Source organism: Scyliorhinus canicula, chromosome 6, assembly GCF_902713615.1.
Source record: "Scyliorhinus canicula chromosome 6, sScyCan1.1, whole genome shotgun sequence".
NCBI classification, from domain to species: domain Eukaryota; kingdom Metazoa; phylum Chordata; class Chondrichthyes; order Carcharhiniformes; family Scyliorhinidae; genus Scyliorhinus; species Scyliorhinus canicula.
Window position 1 is genome coordinate 3834146 of NC_052151.1, and position 24480 is coordinate 3858625.

Sequence of the window (24480 nt, forward strand, 5' to 3'; positions counted from 1 at the left end):
GAAGAGATGCCTGGGGTTCTTCTCCTACTATGCCCAGTGGGACCCCAATTACGTGGTCAAGGCCCGCCCACTTATTAAATCCACCATTTTTCCCCTGACGGCTGAGGCCCGCCTGGCTTCAACCGCATCAAGGCAGATATTGCCAAAGCCACGATGCACGCTGTGGAGGAGTCCATCCCGTTCCAAGTGGAAAGCGATGCATCGGACTTTGCTCTGGCCGCTACCCTCAACCAGGCGGGCAGGCCCGTGGCTTTCTTCTCCCGTACCCGCCAAGTCTCCGAAATTGGACACTCCTCTGTCGAAAAGGATGCCCAAGCCATTGTAGAAGATGTACGACATTGGAGGCATTACCAGGCCGGCAGGCGATTCACTCTCCTCACTGGCCAACGGTCGGTTGCCTTCATGTTCAATAACACACAGCGGGGCAAGATCAAGAATGACAAGATTCTGAGGTGGAGGATCGATCTGACAACCTACAACTACGATATCTTGTATCGACCTGGAAAGCTCAATGAGCCCCCAGATGCCCTATTGCATGGTGCATGTGCCAGCGCACAAGTAGACCGACTTCGGACCCTCCACAATGGCCTCTGCCACCGGGGGTCACCCGTTTTTTTCACTTTTTGAAAAATAAATTTGGAGTACCCAATTCATTTTTCCAATTAAGGGGCAATTATGCATGGCCAATCCACCTAACCTGCACATCTTTGGGTTGTGGGGCCGAAACCCACGGAAACACGGAGAGAATGTGCAAACACCACACGGACATTGACCCAGAGCCGTGATCGAACCTGGGACCTCGGCACCGTGAGGCAGCAATGCTAACCACTGCGCCACTGTGCTGACCTTTTTTTCACTTTATAAAGGCTCGCAACCTGCCTTACTCTATCGAGGCGGTCAGGACCGTGACCAGGGACTGCCAGGTCTGCACGGAGTGCAAACCTCACTTCTATCGGCCAGACAGAGTGCACCTGGTAAAAGCCTCTCGCCCCTTTGAGCGCCTCAGCATCAACTTCAAAGGGCCCCTCCCCTCCACTGACCGTCACGTGTACTTTCTCAACATTGTTGATGAATACCTAAGATTCCCCTTTGCCATCCCATGCCCTGACATGACCTCAACCACCATCATCAAGGCCTTGCACAGTATTTTCACCTTGTTCGGGTTCCCCACCTACATCCATAACGACCGGGGTTCCTCCTTAATGAGCGACGAGTTGCGTCAATTCCTGCTCAGCAAGGGCATTGCCTCCACAAGGACAACCAGCTACAACCCCCGGGGCAACGGACAGGTGGAGAGGGAGAACGCGACGGTCTGGAAGGCCATCCTCCTGGCCCTACGGTCTAGAATTCTCCCAGTCTCCCGTTGGCAGGAGGTTCTCTCCGATGCGTTCCACTCCATCCGGTCGCTCCTGTGTACTGCCACCAATGAGACTCCTCACAAACGTATGTTTGCCTTCTCCAGGAAGTCCACCTCCGGGGTCTCGCTCCCGTCCTGGCTGACAGCCCCAGGGTCCGTCCTATTCCGGAAGCATGCGAGGAGCCATAAATCAGACCACCTCATCGAGCAGGTCCTGCTCCTCCATGCCAATCCGCAATATGCCTACGTGACACATCAGGACGGGTGACAGGACACAGTCTCCCTCTGGGATTTAGCACCTGCAGGTTCCCCAGCGACCATGACCACCACCCCCGACCCTACACCGTCTTCCCCCCACCTCTACCCACCTACCTCAAGACCTGGCGCCCGCAGGCCCACCGGCGACCATCACCACCACCTCCGCCCATACACCGCCCCCCTCCACCGACTCAACAACTGGGTGAAGAAGAGGACAGCACGCTCCCGGACGCGCAGGTCTCGACACCGGTGCCCACACCACAGCCGGGACTGAGACGATCACAGCAGAAGGTCAAGGCCCCTGACAGACTTGATCTTTAAGCCCACTTCACCCCTGCTGGACTTTTCTTAACAGGGGGTGAATGTGGTGAACCACTGTAATGTATAATAAGTGTATTGTGGTAATGGCCACTGCATTATGTGTAAGGTGGTAAACCACTGCCGATGGCTCCACCTCCCCTTGGGCTCGGTATAAAGGTGGCCGGTCTTCGCCTCTGATCCAGTTCGGGATCTGAGGCCAGGAGGCTTTCTGTTTAGCATATTAAAGCCTCAGTTACATTCACCACTCGTCGTGTGTTTATTGAAGGCATATCAAGTGGGATGTACTGTGGGCACGGTAGCACAGTGGTTAGCACTGTTGCTTCACAGTGCCAGGGACATGGATTTGATTCCTGGCGAGTTTCCATCGGGTGCTCCGCTTTCCTCCCACAAATCCCGAAAGACGTGCTGTTAGGTGAATTGGACATTCTGAATTCTCACTCTGTGACCCGAACAGGCGCCGGAATATGGCAATTTTCACAATAACTTCATTGCGGTGTTAATGTAAGCCTACTTGTGACACTAATAAAGGTTATTATTACTTAGTATTTCTAATCGTGGTCGAAATGGCAGAAACATCATAGTTTCAGTGAATGATTACTATATCTTCCAGTTCTTCTGAGGCCTTTATCTGATATCTAAATCATACTATTCACTTTACTGTAAAACAAAAAAAATCTGATCTATGCCTGAACCTTGGGGATACTGAGAAACACAGGCCAGGTATAAATGACATTAATGAAACGGAATCACATGGGCAGTGGCAGGTGGTGAAATGGAAAGTGATTCCATTTTCAGGAATATTTCAAACCAGAGCTGCCAACCCATCTGAGTCGGGACATAGATTCATTCTTCCGAGCTTGTGTCGGGATCAGGTTAATGTGGAAAGGATTGACTGGTGTAGCATTACCTCAGCATATTCCTGCACAATCTGTGTCTCTTCGGCCATGATATCCTCTTCCCCTTTAACGATGGCTCGCACCTCTTCCACTGCCTCAGTGTCATCTTGAAGTTTCTGCATTAGCTGTTCAACCTCCTGCAGAAAGAATGGTCTGATCAGTTGCCTATGTACACAGCACTCCAGCCTGTACCCCAAAACAGGCTTGTTTATGTTGCCTTGATCACTGTCACGATAACAACTTCTGTTAGTCAAACCCAAGGAAAATGGGAAGAGGAGGAGGCCATTCAGCCCCTCAACATTATTCTTTCATTCAGTCAGAGCATGGCTTATCTGAACCTTTTGGTCTTTGTGTCGGAAAGTGTTTTTTGGCATCATCCCTTGGAGCCCAGCTCCAAATTTAAGGTTCTGTCCTGTTGTTCACAGAGGAAATAATTTCTCTCGATCTGTCCTTGAAGCTTCTTTCACCATCTAACCTCTCTCAAATAAATAACTCCACAATCTTCTCTTGTCAAAGGAAGACACTCCAGGTCTGTACAACCTGTCCCCATTTAAGCATTTTAACCCCAGTTCCACCCTGCTGAAACTGAACTTTACCTTCTCTGTATCCAGTATCTCCTTTCTCAAGTGTATTGGCCAGACAAAGACTGATGGATTCGAACTGGAGCATTAGACAACTGAAACATAAATTGCAGCCCCTTTTATTCGCTACAATAATTTCCATGCTGTTTTCCCAAATTTATGATTCTGTGGAACTGGTTAGCACTGTTGCCTCATAGCGCCAGGGACGGGGGTTTAATTCTGGCCTCGGGTGACTGTGTGCAGTTTGAACATTCTCCCCGTGTCTGTGTGGGTTTCCTCCGGTTTCCTCCCACAAGTCCCGAAAGACATGCTTGTTAGATGAATTGGACATTCTGAATTCTTCCTCAGTGTATCCGAACAGGCGCTGGAATGTGGCAACTAGGATAGGATGGGTATAGAAGGATACGGCACTGGGAAGTGCTGAGGGTTTTGGCCAAGGGTGGTAACATGACTGGTACAGGCTTGGAAGGCCGAAGGGCCTGTGCCTGTACTGTATTAGAACATAGAACAGTACAGCACAGAACAGGCCCTTCGGCCCTCAATGTTGTGCCGAGCCATGATCACCCTACTCAAACCCACGTATCCACCCTATACCCGTAACACAACAACATCCCCCTTAACCTTACTTTCATTAGGACACTACGGGCAATTTAGCATGGCCAATCCACCTAACCCGCACATCTTTGGACTGTGGGAGGAAACCGGAGCACCCGGAGGAAACCCACGCACACAGAGGGAGGACGTGCAGACTCCACACAGACAGTGACCCAGCCGGGAATCGAACCTGGGACCCTGGAGCTGTGAAGCATTTATGCTAACCACCATGCTACCCTGCTGCCCCTGTATTGTTCTTTGTTCTTAAGAGATTTTCACCGTAAGTTCATTGCATTGTTAATGTAAGCCTACTTGAGACACTGGAAAGATTATTATTACTATTGTATTTGCTGCTCCTATGGTCTCCTGTATATCGGACAGACTCAACGCAGACTGGGTGATCGCTTTGCTGAGAATCTTCGGTCTGTGCGCATTCAAGACCCTGACCTTCCTGTTGCTTGCCATTTTAACACAACACCCTGCTCCCATGCCCACATGTCTGTTCTTGGCCTGCTGCAATGTTCCAGTGAAGCTCAACGCAAACTGGAAGAACAACATCTCATCTTCCGGTTAGGCACGCTACAGCCTTCCGGCCTGAACATCGAATTCAACAACTTCATATGATCAGCTCTACCCCAGCTCGACCCCTTTGTTTTCATCCCATTTCATTTTAACTGTCTTTTACCATTTCTTTCTCTCTTGCCTTTCTTTATATATATTTAACCCCCCCATTTTATCCACCTTTCCTCACCACTTCTCCCCTTTGCTTCCCCCTTCCCCTCCCCCCACACCTACAGTTCACCCTCTGATGTTAGTTTCCCTGCTGTTTGACCTCTCACACCTTTTGTCCTCTCTGGGGACTGCCATTAACACTCTTTCCCCTTGGTTTCTGTGGTCATTAGCACCCGGTTTCCCTGGGTTTCTGTGGCTATGACACATCTTTCATTCTCACTCCACAGTATAAATATTTCCCACTTTCTCCGTCTTTTTGCTTTGTCAAAGGGTCAGCGGACTCGAAACGTTAGCTCTTTTCTCTCCCTACAGATGCTGCCAGACCTGCTGAGATTTTCCAGCATTTTCTCTTTGAGGTGCAGGTTGGGTGGATTGGCCGTGCTTATTTGTCCCGTAGTTTGATAAGGTTCCCCACGGTAGGCTATTGCAGAAAATAAGGAAGTATTGAATTGAAGGTGATTTAGTGGTTTGGATCAGTAATTGGCTAGCTGAAAGAAGACAGAGGGTGGTGGTTGATGGCAAATGTTCATCCTGGAGTTCAGTTACTAGTGGTGTACCGCAAGGATCTGTTTTGGGGCCACTGCTGTTTGTCATTTTTATAAATGACCTGGAAGAGGGTGTAGAAGGATGGGTTAGTAAATTTGCAGATGACACGAAGGTCGGTGGAGTTGTGGATAGTGCTGAAGGATGTTATAGGATACAGAGGGACATAGATAAGCTGCAGAGCTGGGCTGAGAGGTGGCAGATGGAGTTTAATGTGGAAAAGTGTGAGGTGGTTCACTTTGGAAGGAGTAACAGGAATGCAGAGTACTGGGCTAATGGCAAGATTCTTGGTAGTGTAGATGAACAGAGAGATCTCAGCATCCAGGTACATAAATCCCTGAAAGTTGCCACCCAGGTTAATAGGGCTGTTAAGAAGGCATATGGTGTGCTAGCCTTTATAAGCAGGGGGATTGAGTTTCGGAACCACAAGGTCATGCTGCAGCTGTACATAACTCTGGTGCGGCCGCACCTGGAGTACTGCGTGCAGTTCTGGTCACCACATTATAGGAAGGATGTGGAAGCTTTGGAAAGGGTTCAGAGGAGATTTACTAGGATGTTGCCTGGTATGGAGGGAAGGTCTTACGAGGAAAGGCTCAGGGAATTGAGGTTGTTTTCGTTAGAGAGGAGAAGGCTGAGAGGTGACTTAATAGAGACATATAAGATAGTCAGAGGGTTAGATAGGGTGGACAGTGAGAGTCTTTTTCCTCGGATGGTGATGACCAACACGAGGGGACATAGCTTTAAATTGAGGGGTGATAGATGTAGGACAGATGTCAGAGGCAGTTTCTTTACTCAGAGAGTAGTAGGGGTGTGGAACGCCCTGCCTGCAATAGTAGTAGACTCGCCAACTTTAAGGGCATTTAAGTGGTCACTGGATAGACATATGGATGAAAATGGAATAGTGTAGGTCAGATAGGCTTCAGATGGTTTCACAGGTCGGCGCAACATCGAGGGCTGTAGGGCCCGTACTGCGCTGTAGTGTTCTATGTTCTATGTATGTCCAAAAGATTAGGTTATTGGGGTTACGGGAATAAGGGAGAGGATTGAGCCGAGGTAGGGTGCAGACTCGCTGGGCCGAATGGCCTCCTTCTGAACTGTAGAGATTCTATGAGTCTATGGAATCTCTTTTTCTTTTCTATAGAATAATAAAGACAGAAGGAGGCTGTTGGTCTTTGAGAGAGCAATCTAATTAGTCACTCTTCCTGCACTTGCTTCGCATCCGAAAATATGTTTCCTTTCAAGTATTTACCCAATTCCCTCTTGGAAGTTAATATTAGACCTGTTTCAGAACACAACACTCACGAGGGGAAGTGGTGATGCAGTAACGGTCTCACTAGACTAGTAATGCAGAAACCCAGGGTAATGGTCTGTGGACCCAGGTTTGAACTACGGCCTGGCAGAGGGTCAATAAAAGAAATCTGAAATAAAAATTCTAATGAGAATATGGAACCATTGCTGATTGTTTAGTTGACAAATGTTTTTCAGAGAAGGGACTCTGCTGTCTTACCAGGTCAGGCCTATATATGACTCCAGGTCCACAGCAGTGTGGTTGACTCTTAAATGGCCGAAGAAGCTACTGAGTTGAAGGGCAATAAATGCTGGTCCAGACATCCACATCCCATAAATGAATAAAAATGTCACCTTACAATTTACAGACTTTAAAAGCTGTCATTCTCCCCTAGTGCACCCAGTTCATTTCCCTGCCGTTTTCCCTGATTCATTTGCTATGGTTCCTTTAGAAATCTATCCTAAACTCCCCACCCGCTCACCCTCATTAAATGTCAGCCTCTGCCCCAATAGGGACCTGCAGTAAAATAGTCCACACGCTGAAATATCTTCTTGTGAAGAGATATGACTTGTTGCTTCATCTTGCACTCAAGAGCTGGTGAATGAAAGCGGTTCAAGGAATGATTTGTTTCCAAAGTCTCGGTTTTCTCTTTAATTTAGCATAGTGACACAGTGGTTAGCACTGCTGCCTCACAGTGCCAGAGACCCGGGTTCAATTCCCACCTGAGGTCACTGCCTGTGCGGAGTTTGCACTTTCTCCCCGTGTCTGTGTGGGTTTCCTCCGGGTGCTCTGATTTCCTCCTACAGTCCAAAGATGCGCAGGATTGGCCATGCTAAATTGTCCCTTAGGGTGGGGTTGCAGGAATAGGGCAGGGTATTGGGCCTAGTTAGGGTGGTTTTTCCAAGGGTTGGTACCTAATGAGTACTAATGCTGCGGAGGACAGGCTTCTGGAGTGTGTTGGGGATGGTGTTCTACAACAGTATGTTGAGAAACTGACGAGAGAACTGGCTGTTTTAGATGTAGTATTATGTAATGAGATTTGGCTAATTAATAAAATAAACCCTTCTGGAATGAGTGACCATAAAATGATAGAATTTTATATATTATATAGCCCGCGATGGTTGTCCGAGTGAACAGCAACGCGGGCTGGGGTTCTGGAGAGACTGGGGAAACAGGAGTAAAGATGGAGCCACAATCTGTGTGGAGTTGGGTATCGGCTCTATAGAGTGATGATTAAATCCTGTCTACTTGTTTTTCTTTTTTTTTTAAAGAGGCTTAAGATCAAGAGTGCAAACTGGTCTGTGTAACTGGAGACCTTCACACTGAGCTTCAGTCTGAGCTTTGAAAAAAGATGGTAAGGTTCTGCCCATTCTGTTTGAAAGTGAAGTAGTTCAAACCAGAGTGGTAAATGCTGCTTCTTGTTCATAGTGTTGGTATTTGCACAACATGCAAGTTGGCCATTCATCCTACTCCTCTGGCCTTCACTAATTGAAACACCTTTTAAATTCTCTAAACTTTAAAAACCTTTTGCAAGTTAGTGGGCTGAATTCTACACTGACCACCGCCCATAGCAGGGTACCCGATGCGGCGGAGAATTGGGCATTCTGGGAAAATTTGGAAGTTAGAGAGCAGTCAAAATAGAGGCAGTGAAAAAATGACTATCTAACACTTACCTTGAAGCACCACCTGTCTACTCATGGAAATGGAGCAGCTGTGCTGTCAATTTCCAGCTCAACACTTCAAAATCACCCAAGCGTGAAGGGCGTGATTAGAATGCACTTAACCCTCTTTGGTGTGGTTTATGTTTGTATACATTGTGGTTACAGCACTTATAGAAGATGAAAGAAGCAAGGATAACAGTTGGTTTCTGTTGTCAACCACGACCCATAATCAGAAATGAATAAATGGTTTGCAGCTAATAGATTTGAGGGGTTATTTATTTGAGATAGGAATGAACATGTGATGCTTCTAGCTAAGTGTTAGAACAGTCATTTTTTTTGCTGCCGCTCTCTGACTGCTATCTAGATTCCAGACAGGGATCCCTTTTCTGACCTTGGTTCAGCGACATCTGGAATGTTGGGTGGGATTCTCCTCCCGCCGGCAGTGGGATTCTCGGTCCCGCCAGTGTCAGCGGGATTTTCCTTCCCACCAACCGGCAGCGGATTCTCCGTCCTGCCAGCCGGTTAATGGGGGTTCTCAGTGTGGGCAGCCCCACGCCGTCGGGAAATCCCTGGGCTTGGATATACTGCCGGCGTAACGGAGAATCCCACCAATGTGGAAAGTTTGGTCTTCTTATCTGAGGAAGGATGTTCTTGCTCAAGAAGCAGTTGGATATACCACTTTGGGTGAAGGGGATCATAAGAAATGGGGGATAAGGCTATTGAGTTGGAACATCAACCATGATCATAATGAATGGGGGAATGGGCTCGAAGGGCCGAGTGGCTTCCTCCTGACACTTCAGGGAGTTAGGAGTTAAACTAAAAAGTAGGACCTCAAAGGTAGTAATCTCAAGATTGCTACCAGTGCCACGAGCTAGTCAGAGAAGGAATGTCAGGATAGATAGGATGAATGCGTGGCTCGAGAGATGGTGCAAGAGGGAGGGATTCAAATTCCTGGGGCATTGGGACCGGTTCTGGGGAGGTGGGACCAGTACAAACCGGACGGTCTGCACCTGGGCAGGACTGGAACCGATGTCCTAGGGGGGGTGTTTTCTAGAGCTGTTGGGGTAGGTTTAAACTAATGTGGCAGGGGGATGGGAACCGATGCAGGAAGTTGGAAGGTAGAAAAACAGGGACAGAAGCAAAAGGAAGTAAGGGGAAAAGTGCAAGGCAGAGAAGACATAGTCAGAAATCTAAAAGGGCGACAGTACAAGGTACAGTGACTGAGGGGAGCACAGTGAATAGGCCCAGTAATAACAAAAGGAATAAAACTGGGGATGTTAAGATTCAAAACAGAGGTAAAAAAACCAACATAAGTGTACTTTACCTGAATGCTCGTAGTATTCGGAATAAAGTAAATGAGTTGATGGCACAAATCATCTTAAATGACTATGATTTAGTGGCCATTACTGAAACATGGTTAAAGGATGGTCACGACTGGGAGTTAAATATCCGAGGGTATCAAACCATTCGGAAGGACAGAGTGGATGGTAAGGGAGGTGGTGTTGCTCTGTTATTTAAGGATGACATCCGGGCAATAGTAAGGGATGACATCGGTGCTATGGAGGATAAGGTTGAATCCATTTGGGTGGAAATCAGGAATAGTAAGGCGAAAAAGTCACTGATAGGAGTAGTCTATCGGCCACCAAATAGTAACGATATGGTGGGGAAGGCAATAAACAAAGAAATAACTGATGCATGTAGAAATGGTACAACAGTTATCATGGGGGATTTTAATCTACATGTCGATTGGTTTAACCAGGTCGGTCAAGGCAACCTTGAGGAGGAGTTTATAGAATGTATCCGCGATAGTTTCCTAGAACAGTATGTAATGGAACCTACGAGGGAACAAGCGGTCCTAGATCTTGTCCTGTGTAATGAGACAAGATTGATTCATGATCTCATAGTTAGGGATCCTCTCGGAAGGAGCGATCACAATATGGTGGAATTTAAAATACAGATGGAGGGTGAGAAAGTAAAATCAAATACTAGTGTTTTGTGTTTAAACAAAGGAGATTACAAGGGGATGAGAGAAGAACTAGCTAAGGTAGACTGGGAGCTAAGACTTTATGGTGGAACAGTTGAGGAACAGTGGAGAACCTTCCAAGCGATTTTTCACAGTGCTCAGCAAAGGTTTATACCAACAAAAAGGAAGGACGGAAGAAAGAGGGAAAATCGACCGTGGATTTCTAAGGAAATAAGGGAGAGTATCAAATTGAAGGAAAAAGCATATAAAGTGGCAAAGATTGCTGGGAGATTAGAGGACTGGGAAATCTTTAGGGGGCAACAGAAAGCTACTAAAAAAGCTATAAAGAAGAGAAAGATAGAGTATGAGAGTAAACTTGCTCAGAATATAAAAACAGACAGTAAAAGTTTTTACAAATATATAAGACAAAAAAGAGTGGCTAAGGTAAATATTGGTCCTTTAGAGGATGAGAAGGGAGTTTTAATAATGGGAGATGAGGAAATGGCTGAGGAACTGAACAGGTTTTTTGGATCGGTCTTCACAGTGGAAGACACAAATAACATGCCAGCGACTGATAGAAATGAGGCTATGACAGGTGAGGACCTTGAGAGGATTGTTATCACTAAGGAGGGAGTGATGGGCAAGCTAATGGGGCTAAAGGTAGACAAGTCTCCTGGCTCTGATGGAATGCATCCCTGAGTGCTAAAAGAGATGGCTAGGGAAATTGCAGATGCACTAGTGATAATTTACCGAAATTCACTAGACTCTGGTGTGGTCCCGGTGGATTGGAAATTAGCAAACGTGACGCCACTGTTTAAAAAAGGAGGTAGGCAGAAAGCAGGAAATTATAGGCCAGTGATCTTAACTTCGGTAGTAGGGAAGATGTTGGAATCTATCATCAACGAAGAAATTGCGAGGCATCTGGATAGAAATTGTCCCATTGGGCAGACGCAGCATGGGTTCGTAAAAGGCAGATCATGCCTAACTAATTTAGTGGAATTTTATGAGGACATTACCAGTGCAGTAGATAACGGGGAGCCGATGGATGTGGTATATCTGGATTTCCAGAAAGCCTTTGACAAGGTGCCACACAAAAGGTTGCTCCATAAGATAAAGATGCATGGCATTAAGGGTAAAGTAGTAGCATGGATAGAGGATTGGTTAATTAATAGAAAGCAAAGAGTTGGGATAAATGGGTGTTTCTCTGGTTGGCAATCAGTAGCTAGTGGTGTCCCTCAGGGATCCGTGTTGGGCCCACAATTGTTCACAATTTACATAGATGATTTGGAGTTGGGGACCAAGGGCAATGTGTCCAAGTTTGCAGATGACACTAAGATGAGTGGTAAAGCGAAAAGTGCAGAGGATACTGGAAGTCTGCAGAGGGATTTGGATAGGTTAAGTGAATGGGCTCGGGTCTGGCAGATGGAATACAATGTTGACAAATGTGAGGTTATCCATTTTGGTAGGAATAACAGCAAACGGGATTATTATTTAAACAATAAAATATTAAAGCATGCCGCTGTTCAGAGAGACTTGGGTGTGCTAGTGCATGAGTCGCAGAAGGTTGGTTTACAAGTGCAACAGGTGATTAAGAAGGCAAATGGAATTTTGTCCTTCATTGCTAGAGGGATGGAGTTTAAGACTAGGGAGGTTATGTTGCAATTGTATAAGGTGTTAGTGCGGCCACACCTGGAGTATTGTGTTCAGTTTTGGTCTCCTTACTTGAGAAAGGACGTACTGGCGCTGGAGGGTGTGCAGAGGAGATTCACTAGGTTAATCCCAGAGCTGAAGGGGTTGGATTATGAGGAGAGGTTGAGTAGACTGGGACTGTACTCGTTGGAATTTAGAAGGATGAGGGGGGATCTTATAGAAACATTTAAAATTATGAAGGGAATAGATAGGATAGATGCGGGCAGGTTGTTTCCACTGGCGGGTGACAGCAGAACTAGGGGACATAGCCTCAAAATAAGGGGAAGTAGATTTAGGACTGAGTTTAGGAGGAACTTCTTCACCCAAAGGGTTGTGAATCTATGGAATTCCTTGCCCAGTGAAGCAGTTGAGGCACCTTCATTACATGTTTTTAAGGTAAATATAGATAGTTTTTTGAAGAATAAAGGGATTAAGGGTTATGATGTTCGGGCCGGAAAGTGGAGCTGAGTCCACAAAAGATCAGCCATGATCTAATTGAATGGCGGAGCAGGCTCGAGGGGCCAGGTGGCCGACTCCTGCTCCTAGTTCTTATGTTCTTATGACACAAAAGTGGACCATGCTTAACAGTACCTAGGGCTCTCCCAAGATATCAGGGGCTCCTGGGTGGTTATGCTCCGGGCAGGGCGGTGTGTCTTGTCTGCTGTTGTTACTGATCTTCTTGGTTTTAATATTGTCCTTTTTATTTCACACTTTATGGCAATAAATAAATAAATAAAAATATTACCTGACTTTGAACACCTCTAGTTAATTTCCCCTTCTCTGTTTTAAGGAGCACAATTCCAGCTTTCCCAGTTTTTCCTTGTAACTGAAGGTTTTTAATAACTATGGGCGGAATTCTCCGACCCCCGCAGGGTCGGGGAATCGCCCCGGGCCGGCGTAAATCCCGCCCCCACCGTGGCCGGAATTCTCCGCCACCCGGGAATCGGTGGGAGTGGGCGAATCGCGCCCCACCGATCGGCGTGCACCCCGCGGCGATTCTCCGGCCCGTGATGGGCCGAAGTCTCGCCGCTGTCAGGCCTCTCCCGCCGACGTGGTTTAAACCACCTCTGTGCCGGCGGGATTGGCGGCGCGAGCGGGCCCCCGGGGTCCGATCATCCCACGCCCCGATGGTGGCCTGGCGTGCGATCGGGGCCCACCAATCGGCCGGCGGGCCAGTGCCGTGGGGGCACTCTTTTTCTTCTGCCGCCGCTACGGCCTCCACTATGGCGGAGGCAGAAGAGACCCCCTCCACCGCGAATACGCCAGTGGTGAATCCAGCGGCCGCTGACGCTCCGGTGCATGCGCGGACTCATGCCGACCGGCGAAGGCCTTTCGGCCAGCCTCGACGCCGATCGGCGTAGCGCCAAAGGCCGTTGGCGCCAGTTTTGGCGCCAGTCGGCGGAGAGGGAGCCACTCCGGTGCGGGACTAGCCCCTAAAGGTGCGGAGAATTCTGCACCTTTGGGGAGGCCCGACGCCGAAATGGTTGGCACCACTCCGCTACGCTGGGTCCCCCTGCTCCGCCGAGTAGGGGAGAATTTCGCTATATATATCTGTGGTCTGCATGCAGATTGTAAGCAAAATGGATGCTGGAATTCTGAAATAAAATGGACAGTGCTGGATAAACTCAGCAGGTCTGTGGCAGCATCTGTGGAGAGGGAAAGGGATTTAACCTTTCAGATGTAAACGACTCTTCTACAAAACACCTCGATTTACTTTGATGAGTAAATGGCTGTTAATTTAATCGTACCTTGGTTTTCTCTTCTATCTGTGGACCCAGTGGCTTTAATTCGTCCTGCATCACTCCAACCATGGAGCTGGCCTCCGAGAGTTTCAGCAGCCCGTTAGCAAAGCGGTTTCTGAGGAAACAGCAAAGGGGGGCAGAGCTGACAATCATGCTCCTCATTTGGAAGAGCTCCATATCCTAGAACTAATCTTCATCCCTTTCGAACTTCAAAATACATCAAATAGATTCAAACAATGCAAGATGGCAATTGGAATGAAAAATGCATGAGTGTTCCTTCCAAGAGATTCTGGTGATTTCACCTCCAGTAAGACACAGTTAACAGAACGATTCTGTTCTGAATGTGCTGTTACTCAGGCGAACTCAGTGCTTCTGATAGCCGCTCAGGTTAGGTAACCCAGTGCCAATGCCTCAACGTTTTAATGATATTGTGTCAAAGTGCAGCTTTACCTTGAGTCCAGAATACCTATCCTCTTTTTTCCCAGCAGTTTGGAGAAGCCATGTGTGATGATATGATCTGCATACTCGTCTGCCATTGGGCCAGAACGTCGGCTTACCATTGGCCCTGGTCGGTCATGTGCCTCTCGACCGATTGGCCAAGAGGCTGAGTTAACCACGCCTCTATTGACGAGGTATAAATGCTCAAACGCCTGACGATCGTCCCTTTCCACTGTAGACGATCGCAGAGCTGTGTTCTAGTTAATTAAAGCCAGACTTTGGTAAATCGTGCCTCGCGTGCACTCGATGGTACATCAATTTAATTAACTACGACTTTGAAGATGGAGTTCCGCATGAAGCCCGAATGCCTCCGCATCAGCCCGCAAACTCCGAACTCTGCAGAACTTTTCCAACTCTGGCTGACTTGCCTTGAAGGGTTCCTAGCATCTACAACCACCCCCCCCACCGTGGCACAGAAGCTGCACGCCCTCCACTCCAGCGTGGGTATTGACGCTTACGCCATAATCAAAGAGGAAACGGATTTTGATGACGCTATACAAAAGCTAAAAGGACAATTCATCAAACCGATCAACAGGGTATTCGCTCGACATCTGCTGGCCATCAGAAAGCAGGTCCCCGGTGAGTCTCTAGACCAATACGCCCGGGCCCTCTATGCCCTGGGGAGAGGTTGCGCCTGTGTAGCGGTGTCCGCTACAGAGCACATGGAGCTACTCATCAGAGACGCTTACGTGGCTGGGATGCTGTCTCCCATGATCCGCCAGCGGATGCTGGAAAGAGACGAACTCAGTTTAACGGAGACGCTGACTCTCTCCGCCTCTGTGGAGGTCGCAGATCTAAGCGCTCGCACCTATGACCCTGGCCAGGCCGCCTCCTGGCACGCTTCCCACCAGCCACCCGCCGCTCCCGGCCTCCCTCAGGCTTGTGCCACGGGGCGCCCCGATAAATCCGCGGGGCCCCGCTGCTACTTTTGTGGGTACGCTAAACACCCTCGCTCGCGCTGCCCAGCCCGCTCCGCCCTCTGTAAGAGATGCGGGAAGAAGGGCCACTACTCCACGGTCTGCCAGGCCAAAACGCTGGCTGCAGCGCTTCTGGAAGCTGCACAGCACTCTCCCCCCTCCCCCAGGCCTCTGCAAACGGCCTGTGTGCCTCTCTCTCTCCCCCAGGGCCCCTCCAGCCGCTCCCGACTTGCGCCCCGCCGGCCAACAAGCGCACCTCCCCGGCCCCTCCAGGCCTCTGCCTGCCCGCCGCGCACGTTTCTCCCCCCCCGCCCCCGGGCCCCGGCGCCCGACCGGCCCGCCTCTCCGGGCCCTCCCGGTCCCTGCCTGCCCGCAGCGCGACTCTGCCCCCCCCGCACCCGGCCCGCGCGCCTTACCTCCTCCCGCAGCTGCTGCACCTAACCGGCGTCCTGGAGCCGGCCTGCGCATCCCCACAGCTGATGCACCTAACCTTCTGATAGCCGCTCAGGTTAGGTAACCCAGTGCCAATGCCTGAACGTTTTAATGATATTGTGTCAAAGTGCAGCTTTACCTTGATTCCAGAATACCTATCCTCTTTTTTCCCAGCAGTTTGGAGAAGCCATGTATCAGCTCTAAGTACTTGCTGGGAGTGACGTAATAATATCTCCTCACTTGCTGCCAGAACTGCCCAGCTGCTGCATACACACTGTGGTGAATGTTAACACAAGCCTTGGCCACGTTCCCCTTCAATGACTGAAACAACAAACAGTAAACATCAATGAAAAAATCCTCGGAGGCTGGAAGTTTGAAATAAAAAGTTACAATGCTGGAAATATTCAGCAGGCCAGGCAACACCTGGGGAGAGAAACAGAATTTTCAAGTGTTAGTCCCTCGAGAAACAATGGAACCTGCAGTGGACTGGAGGCATGAATGCTGCCGGAACAAACACTGCCGAGGCTCTTTCCCTGAACATTATCATCCTGCTTCCAGGTTTCCCAAACAAAGGAAAGTGCAATGATCTGACAATACTGTCAAAGAAAGGATTTCAGATTTTAAGGATTATCCATGACCTGGGTGACAAGGGCTCATCGACACTTAGATTTTTATCATTGCTGCAGCTGGAGAGACGGAAATGTTTCCTCTCCATTCCTGATCTCCGGGTCTCTCATTCTTACTGGGAGGACCTGCAATACCATTGAGATTGCAGTGAGATACATTCTCCCAAGGTGAGCCTGTGGAATTCATTACAACAGGAAGTAGTTGATGCTAAAACATTGAATATATTCAAGAGGTGGCTGAATATAGCACTTGGGGAGAATGGGATCAAAGGCTATGGGGAGAAAGCAGGATTAGGCTATTGATTTGGATGATCAGCCATGATCGTGATGAATGGCGGAGCAGGCTCGAAGGGCCAAAAAGCCTCCACCTGCTCCTATATTCTATGTATCTATGTAAGGCCAGGAAGAAGATGATAGAATATCTAACAAGGCAAATGGGGATGTAAGTGACCGAGGAAATCAATAGCAGGAGCGTGGTCCTTCTAATCTAAAGACAATACACCATGGGGACCCAGCACGTCGGGAGGGCAGGACCTCACTAACAGGAGTGTGGCCCCTCTAACCTAAAGACAATACACCATGGGGACCCAGCACGTCGGGAGGGCAGGACCTCACTAACAGGAGTGTGGTATCTCTAACCTAAAGAGAATACACCATGGGGACCCAGCACGTCGGGAGGGCAGGACCTCACTAACAGGAGTGTGGTATCTCTAACCTAAAGAGAATACGCCATGGGGACCCAGCACGTCGGGAGGGCAGGACCTCACTAACAGGAATGTGGCCCCTCTAACCTAAAGAGAATACGCCATGAGGACCCAACACGTAGAGGTGGCATGGTAGCAGAGTGGTTAGCATTGTTGTTTCACTGCTCCAGGGTCCCAGATTTGATTCTTGGTTTGAGTCATTGTCTGTGGGGTGTCTGCACATTCTCCCCTTGTCTGCATGGGTTTCCTCCAGGCGCTCTGGATTTCTCCTACAAGTCCCAAAAGACGTGCTGATAGGTAATTTGGACATTCTGAATTCTCCCTCTATGTACCTGAATAGGTGTTGGAATGTGGCGACTAGGGGATTTTCACAGAAACTTCATTGCAATGTTAATGTAAACCTACTTGTGACAATACAGATTGTTAATATTATTAGAGGATGGGACAGATTTAACTGGGGGGGAGGGGGTTAGGAATTGGATAGTAGTTAACCTTTACATTTGCAGCATATTTAATTATAGTTATTATTGTTAATAAATGTAATTGGGCTGGTTTCTCCATACCGCCGCACCTATTGCTTGGTGCGACGCGCTCCCGCCAGCAGTGGGATCCTCCGTCCCAGTAGCTGGCCAATGGGGTTTCCTATTGTGGGCACCCCATGCCATTGTGTCATGTGAGAGTACCTTTAAGAAATGGGTGTTTATCAAACAGCTGTCGTGGGTGTACCTTTAAGAAATGGGGTTTATCAAATAGCTGCAGTGATGTCAGAGTGTGGGTGGAGCTGGGCTGTCTGTCTGTTTTACTTTCTCTTTGGCTGGCAGCTACAGGGTGTGTTTAGTTTCGTGTTGCAGATTGGGTGCTGCATGAGAGGAATGTCTTCAAATCATTGCTAGTTTAAAAGTGATAACTGCTCTCAGTAGAGAATTTAAACCTGATGTCTGTGTTGAAGAGGTATGTTGCAAGGAAAGATTAAAGGTTACTTATAGAGTACTGTATTCTTTGGGGGGGGGGGTAGTATTATGAGTTGATAGTTGCTAAGATGTTCACTGTGTGTGTTTAAAAATGTTAACTGGATTCATAGAATAAACATTGTTTTTGTTTTAAACATACTTTAGTTCTCTATTGCACCACAGCTGTAAAATGGGCCCTTGTGCTCCCCATAACCAAAATCTATTTAAAGTTATGGGTCAGGTGAACTCCATGATATACTTTGGGGTTCTCTAAACCCTGGCCCATAATAATTGGGAAATCCACGAGCATGAGTTGCTGCTGCCGGCAAAATGGAAGATCCCGCAGACGGAGAATCCAGCTGATTGTGTTTAACTTCACAAACTTGGCGCCCATAATTATTGGGCAGCCAAGGGCCAAAGATTTAGGGTGTTTTTTGAAGAATTTCAATTGTGTTGGGAGTCCGGGTCAAGTGGGCTGGAATTGACCGTGCACTAGCCCAGGGGTCGTAATGGTGCTAAACATGGAGATTCACTAGCTTTGAATAAAAATAGTTTTAGAAAGAATTAAAGTACATCAGCATTGGTTCTAGACAAAGAAGAGAACAGCTTATCCCTTTCAGAGTTTCCACAAAGTCTAACTTAAACGGACACCCCATCACACAAACATAGACTCATGGAAAGAACAATATGTAATGTTGTTCTGGAACTTAATTCGTACTCTGGCCTGGGGCTTTCTGGTACCTCTGCAAGTGAATGGGAGTTTCGGCTAGAACGCCAGATTTTCCATTCTCACTGGCAACAGGCCCTGCCACGGACCAGAGCAGAGAGTTCCACCCAAAGACTTTGTCAGGAAACAGAATTGGACGTTGGTAGTTTATGTCATAACAGATGCTCAAATTGTAACAAGCAGATTTCAGGGAAATAGAATGTTTATTCTGTGAATAATATTGAGTCCACCAGATGGAAACCAGCTTAGTAACTCAGGAGACAATGATTCCCAATGAGAAGGTTATATTTTGTGACTACAATCAGGTCACAAGGCCAGATTCTTCATCAAATCTTTATTTATATTCTTCGGCCTTTTTTACGTGAGGCCAGATTTCCGTAGATGGCTGAAAAATGAGAAGTTTTAATTCCGTCTTTGGTGGAAAGGTCACTAGAAATTTTTAAGAGGTACTCTTTGAATACAGTTATTGGGCGGCATGGTATCACAGTGGTTAGCACAGTTGCTTCACAGCGCCAGGGTCCCAGGTTCAATACCCAGTTCGGGTCACTGTTTGTGTGGAGTCTGCACGTTCTCCCCATGTCTGCGTGGGATTCCTCCGGGTGCTCTGGTTTCCTCCCACATGTCCCGAAAGATGTGCAGGTTAGGTAAATTGGACATTCTGAAATCTCCCTTAGTGTACACGAACAGGTGCCGGAGTGTGGCGACTAGGGGCTTTTCACAGTAACTTCATTGCAGTGTTAATGTAAGCCTACGTGTGACAATAATAAAGATTATTATCATTATTACTAATTTGATTGTGGGTCTCTGCCACGACAGACAAGAATAGCACATACCTCTCCAAAATCCACTTGAGTGAAGTAAGTGTTAGCCACTCTGAGCAGGGCCTCCTTTGGCCACCTGTCGTACCAGTCCATAGTGGAACAGTTAACCAATGAGGGGTTCATCCGACATCGCAGGCGGAATTTTGATCCAACTGGGCTCATAGCCAGGGCAATGTGCAGCCTGTCCCGCACGCGCTGTAAGGGAAATGAATAACCTAATGCTCAATGGTTACAATGGCTAGTGCCGCACACACACCAGCCTACCCGCTTCCTAATCTCTCAGTTACCTTCCTGCTTCTGAAATTGATGAGGCTTTACCCAGAGCTGAGCACAAGGGTGTTGTTCCACAGCCAGTTGGAGTCAGTGAACAGCAGCAGTGTACAGTAACAGGAGACTGACAGTATAAGCTGCTTTCCCCCAATCTCACCAAAGGATCAGAGTAGAATTTCACCATCACCCTCACCTCAGCCTCACACTGCCCAGATTTTGTTGCAGGCAGTAAAAATGAGTCTCGATGTGACTGACCTTACACACTCATGGAGCAGGTGCTCAAATTCTACCTCAGTTAAGGAGGATAAGGACCACCACACTCTGATGGGAAACCAGGTGGCTCAACCACTTTATCTTGAGGGCCCAGGGACAGATCACTGGCAAATACGGAATTTATTGCTCATCGCTAACTGCCTTTGAGAAGGTGGTGGGTGTGAATCCCTGCATCCCATGTAGATTATAGATTTTCATCGCAGGTTTTTTTGATACAATGAGTGGTTTGCTGGGCCATTCAGAGCACAGTAAAAAGTCAACCGCATTGCTGTGGGTCTGGAGTCACATGTAGGCCAGACCAGGAAAGGGTGGCAGATTTCCTTCCCTCAATGAACCAGATAGATTTGATGAGGTTTGATGGACTCCATTATTGGGACTAATCCAGATTTATTAAATTGACTGAATTTCAGTTCCCCAGCTGATCTGGTGGGATTTGACCCCATGTCTCGGCTTAATAATAGAAAACTCTGGAAAAATAGTAACATAACCACTATGATATCATTCTCTATGATTATCATGCATTAGACAGTGGGAATGGAGGGCTCTCTCTCTGCTAATGGACTGGGTATGGGATTGAAGTTTTCCTCTCTCTTGCCCAGATGAACATGGTTTGTACAAGGGCTGGCCTAGCTGAGGTCAGGTCACTGGAGACACACACAGACTGAAGTTGGGACTCTCCTGGTCTGTATGAACAGATGGCCCACACAGTGCCCTTCTCATGCTTCTGGGGTTGTACTTTTGCTGTTGAATGTTGTAGCTCTGAATGAAGCTGCTCAGGTGGGACTCAGCAGTAGAACTCATGAAGACAGCCATTAATGAGACAATATATTTATTACAAGTTACCGATTTTTCCAATGTTGAATGGTGGTTAGGCCTGTGTTCTGTGCTGTGATCTGCACCCTGACTACATAGAACATAGAACATAGAACGATACAGCGCAGTACAGGCCCTTCGGCCCTCGATGTTGCACCGACATGGAAAAAAACTAAAGGCCATCTAACCTACACTATGCCCTTATCATCCATATGCTTATCCAATAAACTTTTAAATGCCCTCAATGTTGGCGAGTTCACTACTGTTGCAGGTAGGGCATTCCACGGCCTCACCACTCTTTGCGTAAAAAACCCACCTCTGACCTCTGTCCTATATCTATTACCCCTCAATTTAAGGCTATGTCCCCTCGTGCTAGCCACCTCCATCCGCGGGAGAAGGCTCTCACTGTCCACCCTATCTAACCCTCTGATCATTTTGTATGCCTCTATTAAGTCACCTCTTAACCTTCTTCTCTCTAACGAAAACAACCTCAAGTCCATCAGCCTTTCCTCATAAGATTTTCCCTCCATACCAGGCAACATCCTGGTAAATCTCCTCTGCACCCGTTCCAAGGCTTCCACGTCCTTCCTATAATGAGGCGACCAGAACTGTACGCAATACTCCAAATGCGGCCTTACTAGAGTTTTGTACAACTGCAACATGACCTCATGGCTCCGGAACTCAATCCCTCTACCAATAAAGGCCAACACACCATAGGCCTTCTTCACAACCCTATCAACCTGGGTGGCAACTTTCAGGGATCTATGTACATGGACACCGAGATCCCTCTGCTCATCCACACTACCAAGAATTTTACCATTAGCCAAATATTCTGCATTCCTGTTATTCTTTCCAAAGTGAATCACCTCACACTTCTCCACATTAAACTCCATTTGCCACCTCTCAGCCCAGCTCTGCAGCTTATCTATGTCACTCTGTAACCTGCAACATCCTTCCGCACTGTCTACAACTCCACCGACTTTAGTGTCGTCTGCAAATTTACTCACCCATCCTTCTGCGCCCTCCTCTAGGTCATTTATAAAAATGACAAACAGCAACGGCCCCAGAACAGATCCTTGTGGTACGCCACTCGTAACTGAACTCCATTCTGAACATTTCCCATCAACTACCACTCTCTGTCTTCTTTCAACTAGCCAATTTCTGATCCACATCTCTAAATCACCCTCAATCCCCAGCCTCCGTATTTTCTGCAATAGCCGACCGTGGGGAACCTTATCAAATGCTTTACTGAAATCCATATACACCACATCAACTGCTCTACCCTCGTCTACCTGTTCAGTCACCTTCTCAAAGAACTCGATAAGGTTTGTGAGGCATGACCTACCCTTCACAAAACCATGCTGACTATCCCTAATCATATTATTCCTATCTAGATGATTATAAATCGTATCTTTTATAATCCTCTCCAAGACTTTACCCACCACAGACGTTAGGCTCACCGGCCTATAGTTACCGGGGTTATCTCTACTCCCCTTCTTGAACAAAGGGACCACATTTGCTATCCTCCAGTCCTCTGGCACTATTCCTGTAGCCAATGATGACCTAAAAATCAAAGCCAAAGGCTCAGCAATCTCTTCCCTGGCTTCCCAGAGAATCCTAGGATAAATCCCATCCGGCCCCGGGGACTTATCTATTTTCACCTTGTCCAGAATTGCCAACACTTCTTCCCTACGCACCTCAATGCCATCTATTCTAATAGCCTGGGTCTCAGCATTCTCCTCCACAATATTATCTTTTTCTTGAGTGAATACTGACGAAAAGTATTCATTAGTATCTCGCTTATCTCCTCAGCCTCCACACACAACTTCCCACCACTGTCCTTGACTGGCCCTACTCTTACCCTAGTCATTCTTTTATTCCTGACATACCTATAGAAAGCTTTTGGGTTTTCCTTGATCCTACCTGCCAAAGACTTCTCATGTCCCCTCCTTGCTCGTCTCAGCTCTCTCTTTAGATCCTTCCTCGCTTCCTTGTAACTATCAGACGCCCCAACTGAAACTTCATGCCTCATCTTCACATAGGCCTCCTTCTTCCTCTTAACAAGAGATTCCACTTCTTTGGTAAACCACGGTTCCCTCGCTCGACCCCTTCCTCCCTGCCTGACTGGTACGTACATATCAAGAACATGCAATAGCTGTTCCTTGAACAAGCTCCACATATCCAGTGTGCCCAACCCTTGCAGCCTACTTCTCCAACCAACACATCCTAAGTCATGTCTAACGGCATCATAATTGCCCTTCCCCCAGCTATAACTCTTGCCCTGCGGGGTATACTTATCCCTTTCCATCACTAACGTAAAGGTCACCGAATTGTGGTCACTGTTTCCAAAGTGCTCACCTACCTCCAGATCTAACACCTGGCCTGGTTCATTACCCAAAACCAAATCCAATGTGGCCTCGCCTCTTGTTGGCCTGTCAACATATTGTGTCAGGAAACCCTCCTGCACACATTGTACAAAGAATGACCCATCTAATGTACTCGAAGTATATCTTTTCCAGTCAATATTTGGAAAGTTAAAGTCTCCCATAACAACTACCCTGTTACTTTCGCTCTTTTCCAGAATCATCTTCGCCATCCTTTCCTCTACATCCCTAGAACTATTAGGTGGCCTATAGAAAACTCCCAACAGGGTGACCTCTCCTTTCCTGTTTCTAACCTCAGCCCATACTACCTCAGAAGAAGAGTCCCCATCTAGCATCCTTTCCGCCACCGTAATACTGTCCTTGACTAGCAGCGCCACACCTCCCCCTCTTTTGCCCCCTTCTCTGAGCTTACTAAAACACCTAAACCCCGGAACCTGCAACAACCATTCCTGTCCCTGCTCTATCCATGTCTCTGAAATGGCCACAACATCGAAGTCCCAGGTACCAACCCATGCTGCCAGTTCCCCTACCTTATTTCGTATACTCCTGGCATTGAAGTAGACACACTTCAAACCACCTACCTGAACACTGGCACCCTCTTGCGAAGTCAAATCTGTGCTCCTGACCTCTATACTCTCAATCTCCCTTACCCCAAAACTACAATCCAGGTTCCCATGCCCCTGCTGAATTAGTTTAAACCCCCCAAAGAGCACTAACAATCTCCCCCCCAGGATATTGGTGCCCCTCAGGTTCAGATGTAGACCATCCTGTCTATAGAGGTCCCACCTTCCCCAGAAAGAGCCCCAGTTATCCAGAAATCTGAATCCCTCCCGCCTGCACCATCCCTGTAGCCACGTGTTTAATTGCTCTCTCTCCCTATTCCTCATCTCACTATCACGTGGCACAGGCAACAACCCAGAGATAACAACTCTGTTTGTTCTCGCTCTGAGCTTCCATCCTAGCTCCCTAAAGGTCTGCCTGACATCCTTGTCCTCTTTCCTACCTATGTCGTTAGTGCCAATGTGGACTACGACTTGGGGCTGCTCCCCCTCCCCCTTAAGGACCCGGAAAACACGATCCGAGACATCACTTACCCTTGCACCTGGGAGGCAACATACCAAACGTGAGTCTCTCTCGCTCCCACAAAATCTCCTATCTGTGCCCCTGACTATTGAGTCCCCAATTACTAGTGTTCTACTCCTTTCCCCCCTTCCCTTCTGAGCAACAGGGACAGACTCCGTGCCAGAGGCCCGTACCCCATGGCTTACCCCTGGTAAGTCGTCCCCCCCACAAGTATCCAAAACGGTATACTTGTTACTCAGGGGAACGACCGCAGGGGGTCCCTGCACTGACTGCTTCTTCCCAGTCCCTCTTACAGTTACCCATCTATCTCCAATCTTTGGTGTAACTACTTCCCTGAAGCTCCTATCTATGACCCCC

At 47.8% G+C, this 24480-nt stretch overlaps 1 protein-coding gene across 1 annotated transcript in view; it reads right to left on the minus strand.

The window, feature by feature from the left end:
* The window catches only part of LOC119966916 (dynein heavy chain 14, axonemal-like), a 1122002-nt gene that overhangs the window by 250452 nt on the left and 847070 nt on the right, over positions 1-24480 (minus strand). The window contains exons 56-59 of the mRNA XM_038798874.1: positions 19313-19495; positions 15612-15793; positions 13632-13740; positions 2844-2969 (exon numbers count right to left, since the gene is read on the minus strand). Coding sequence (XP_038654802.1) covers positions 2844-2969; positions 13632-13740; positions 15612-15793; positions 19313-19495 — 600 coding nt within the window. The remainder of the gene's footprint in view (positions 1-2843; positions 2970-13631; positions 13741-15611; positions 15794-19312; positions 19496-24480) is intronic.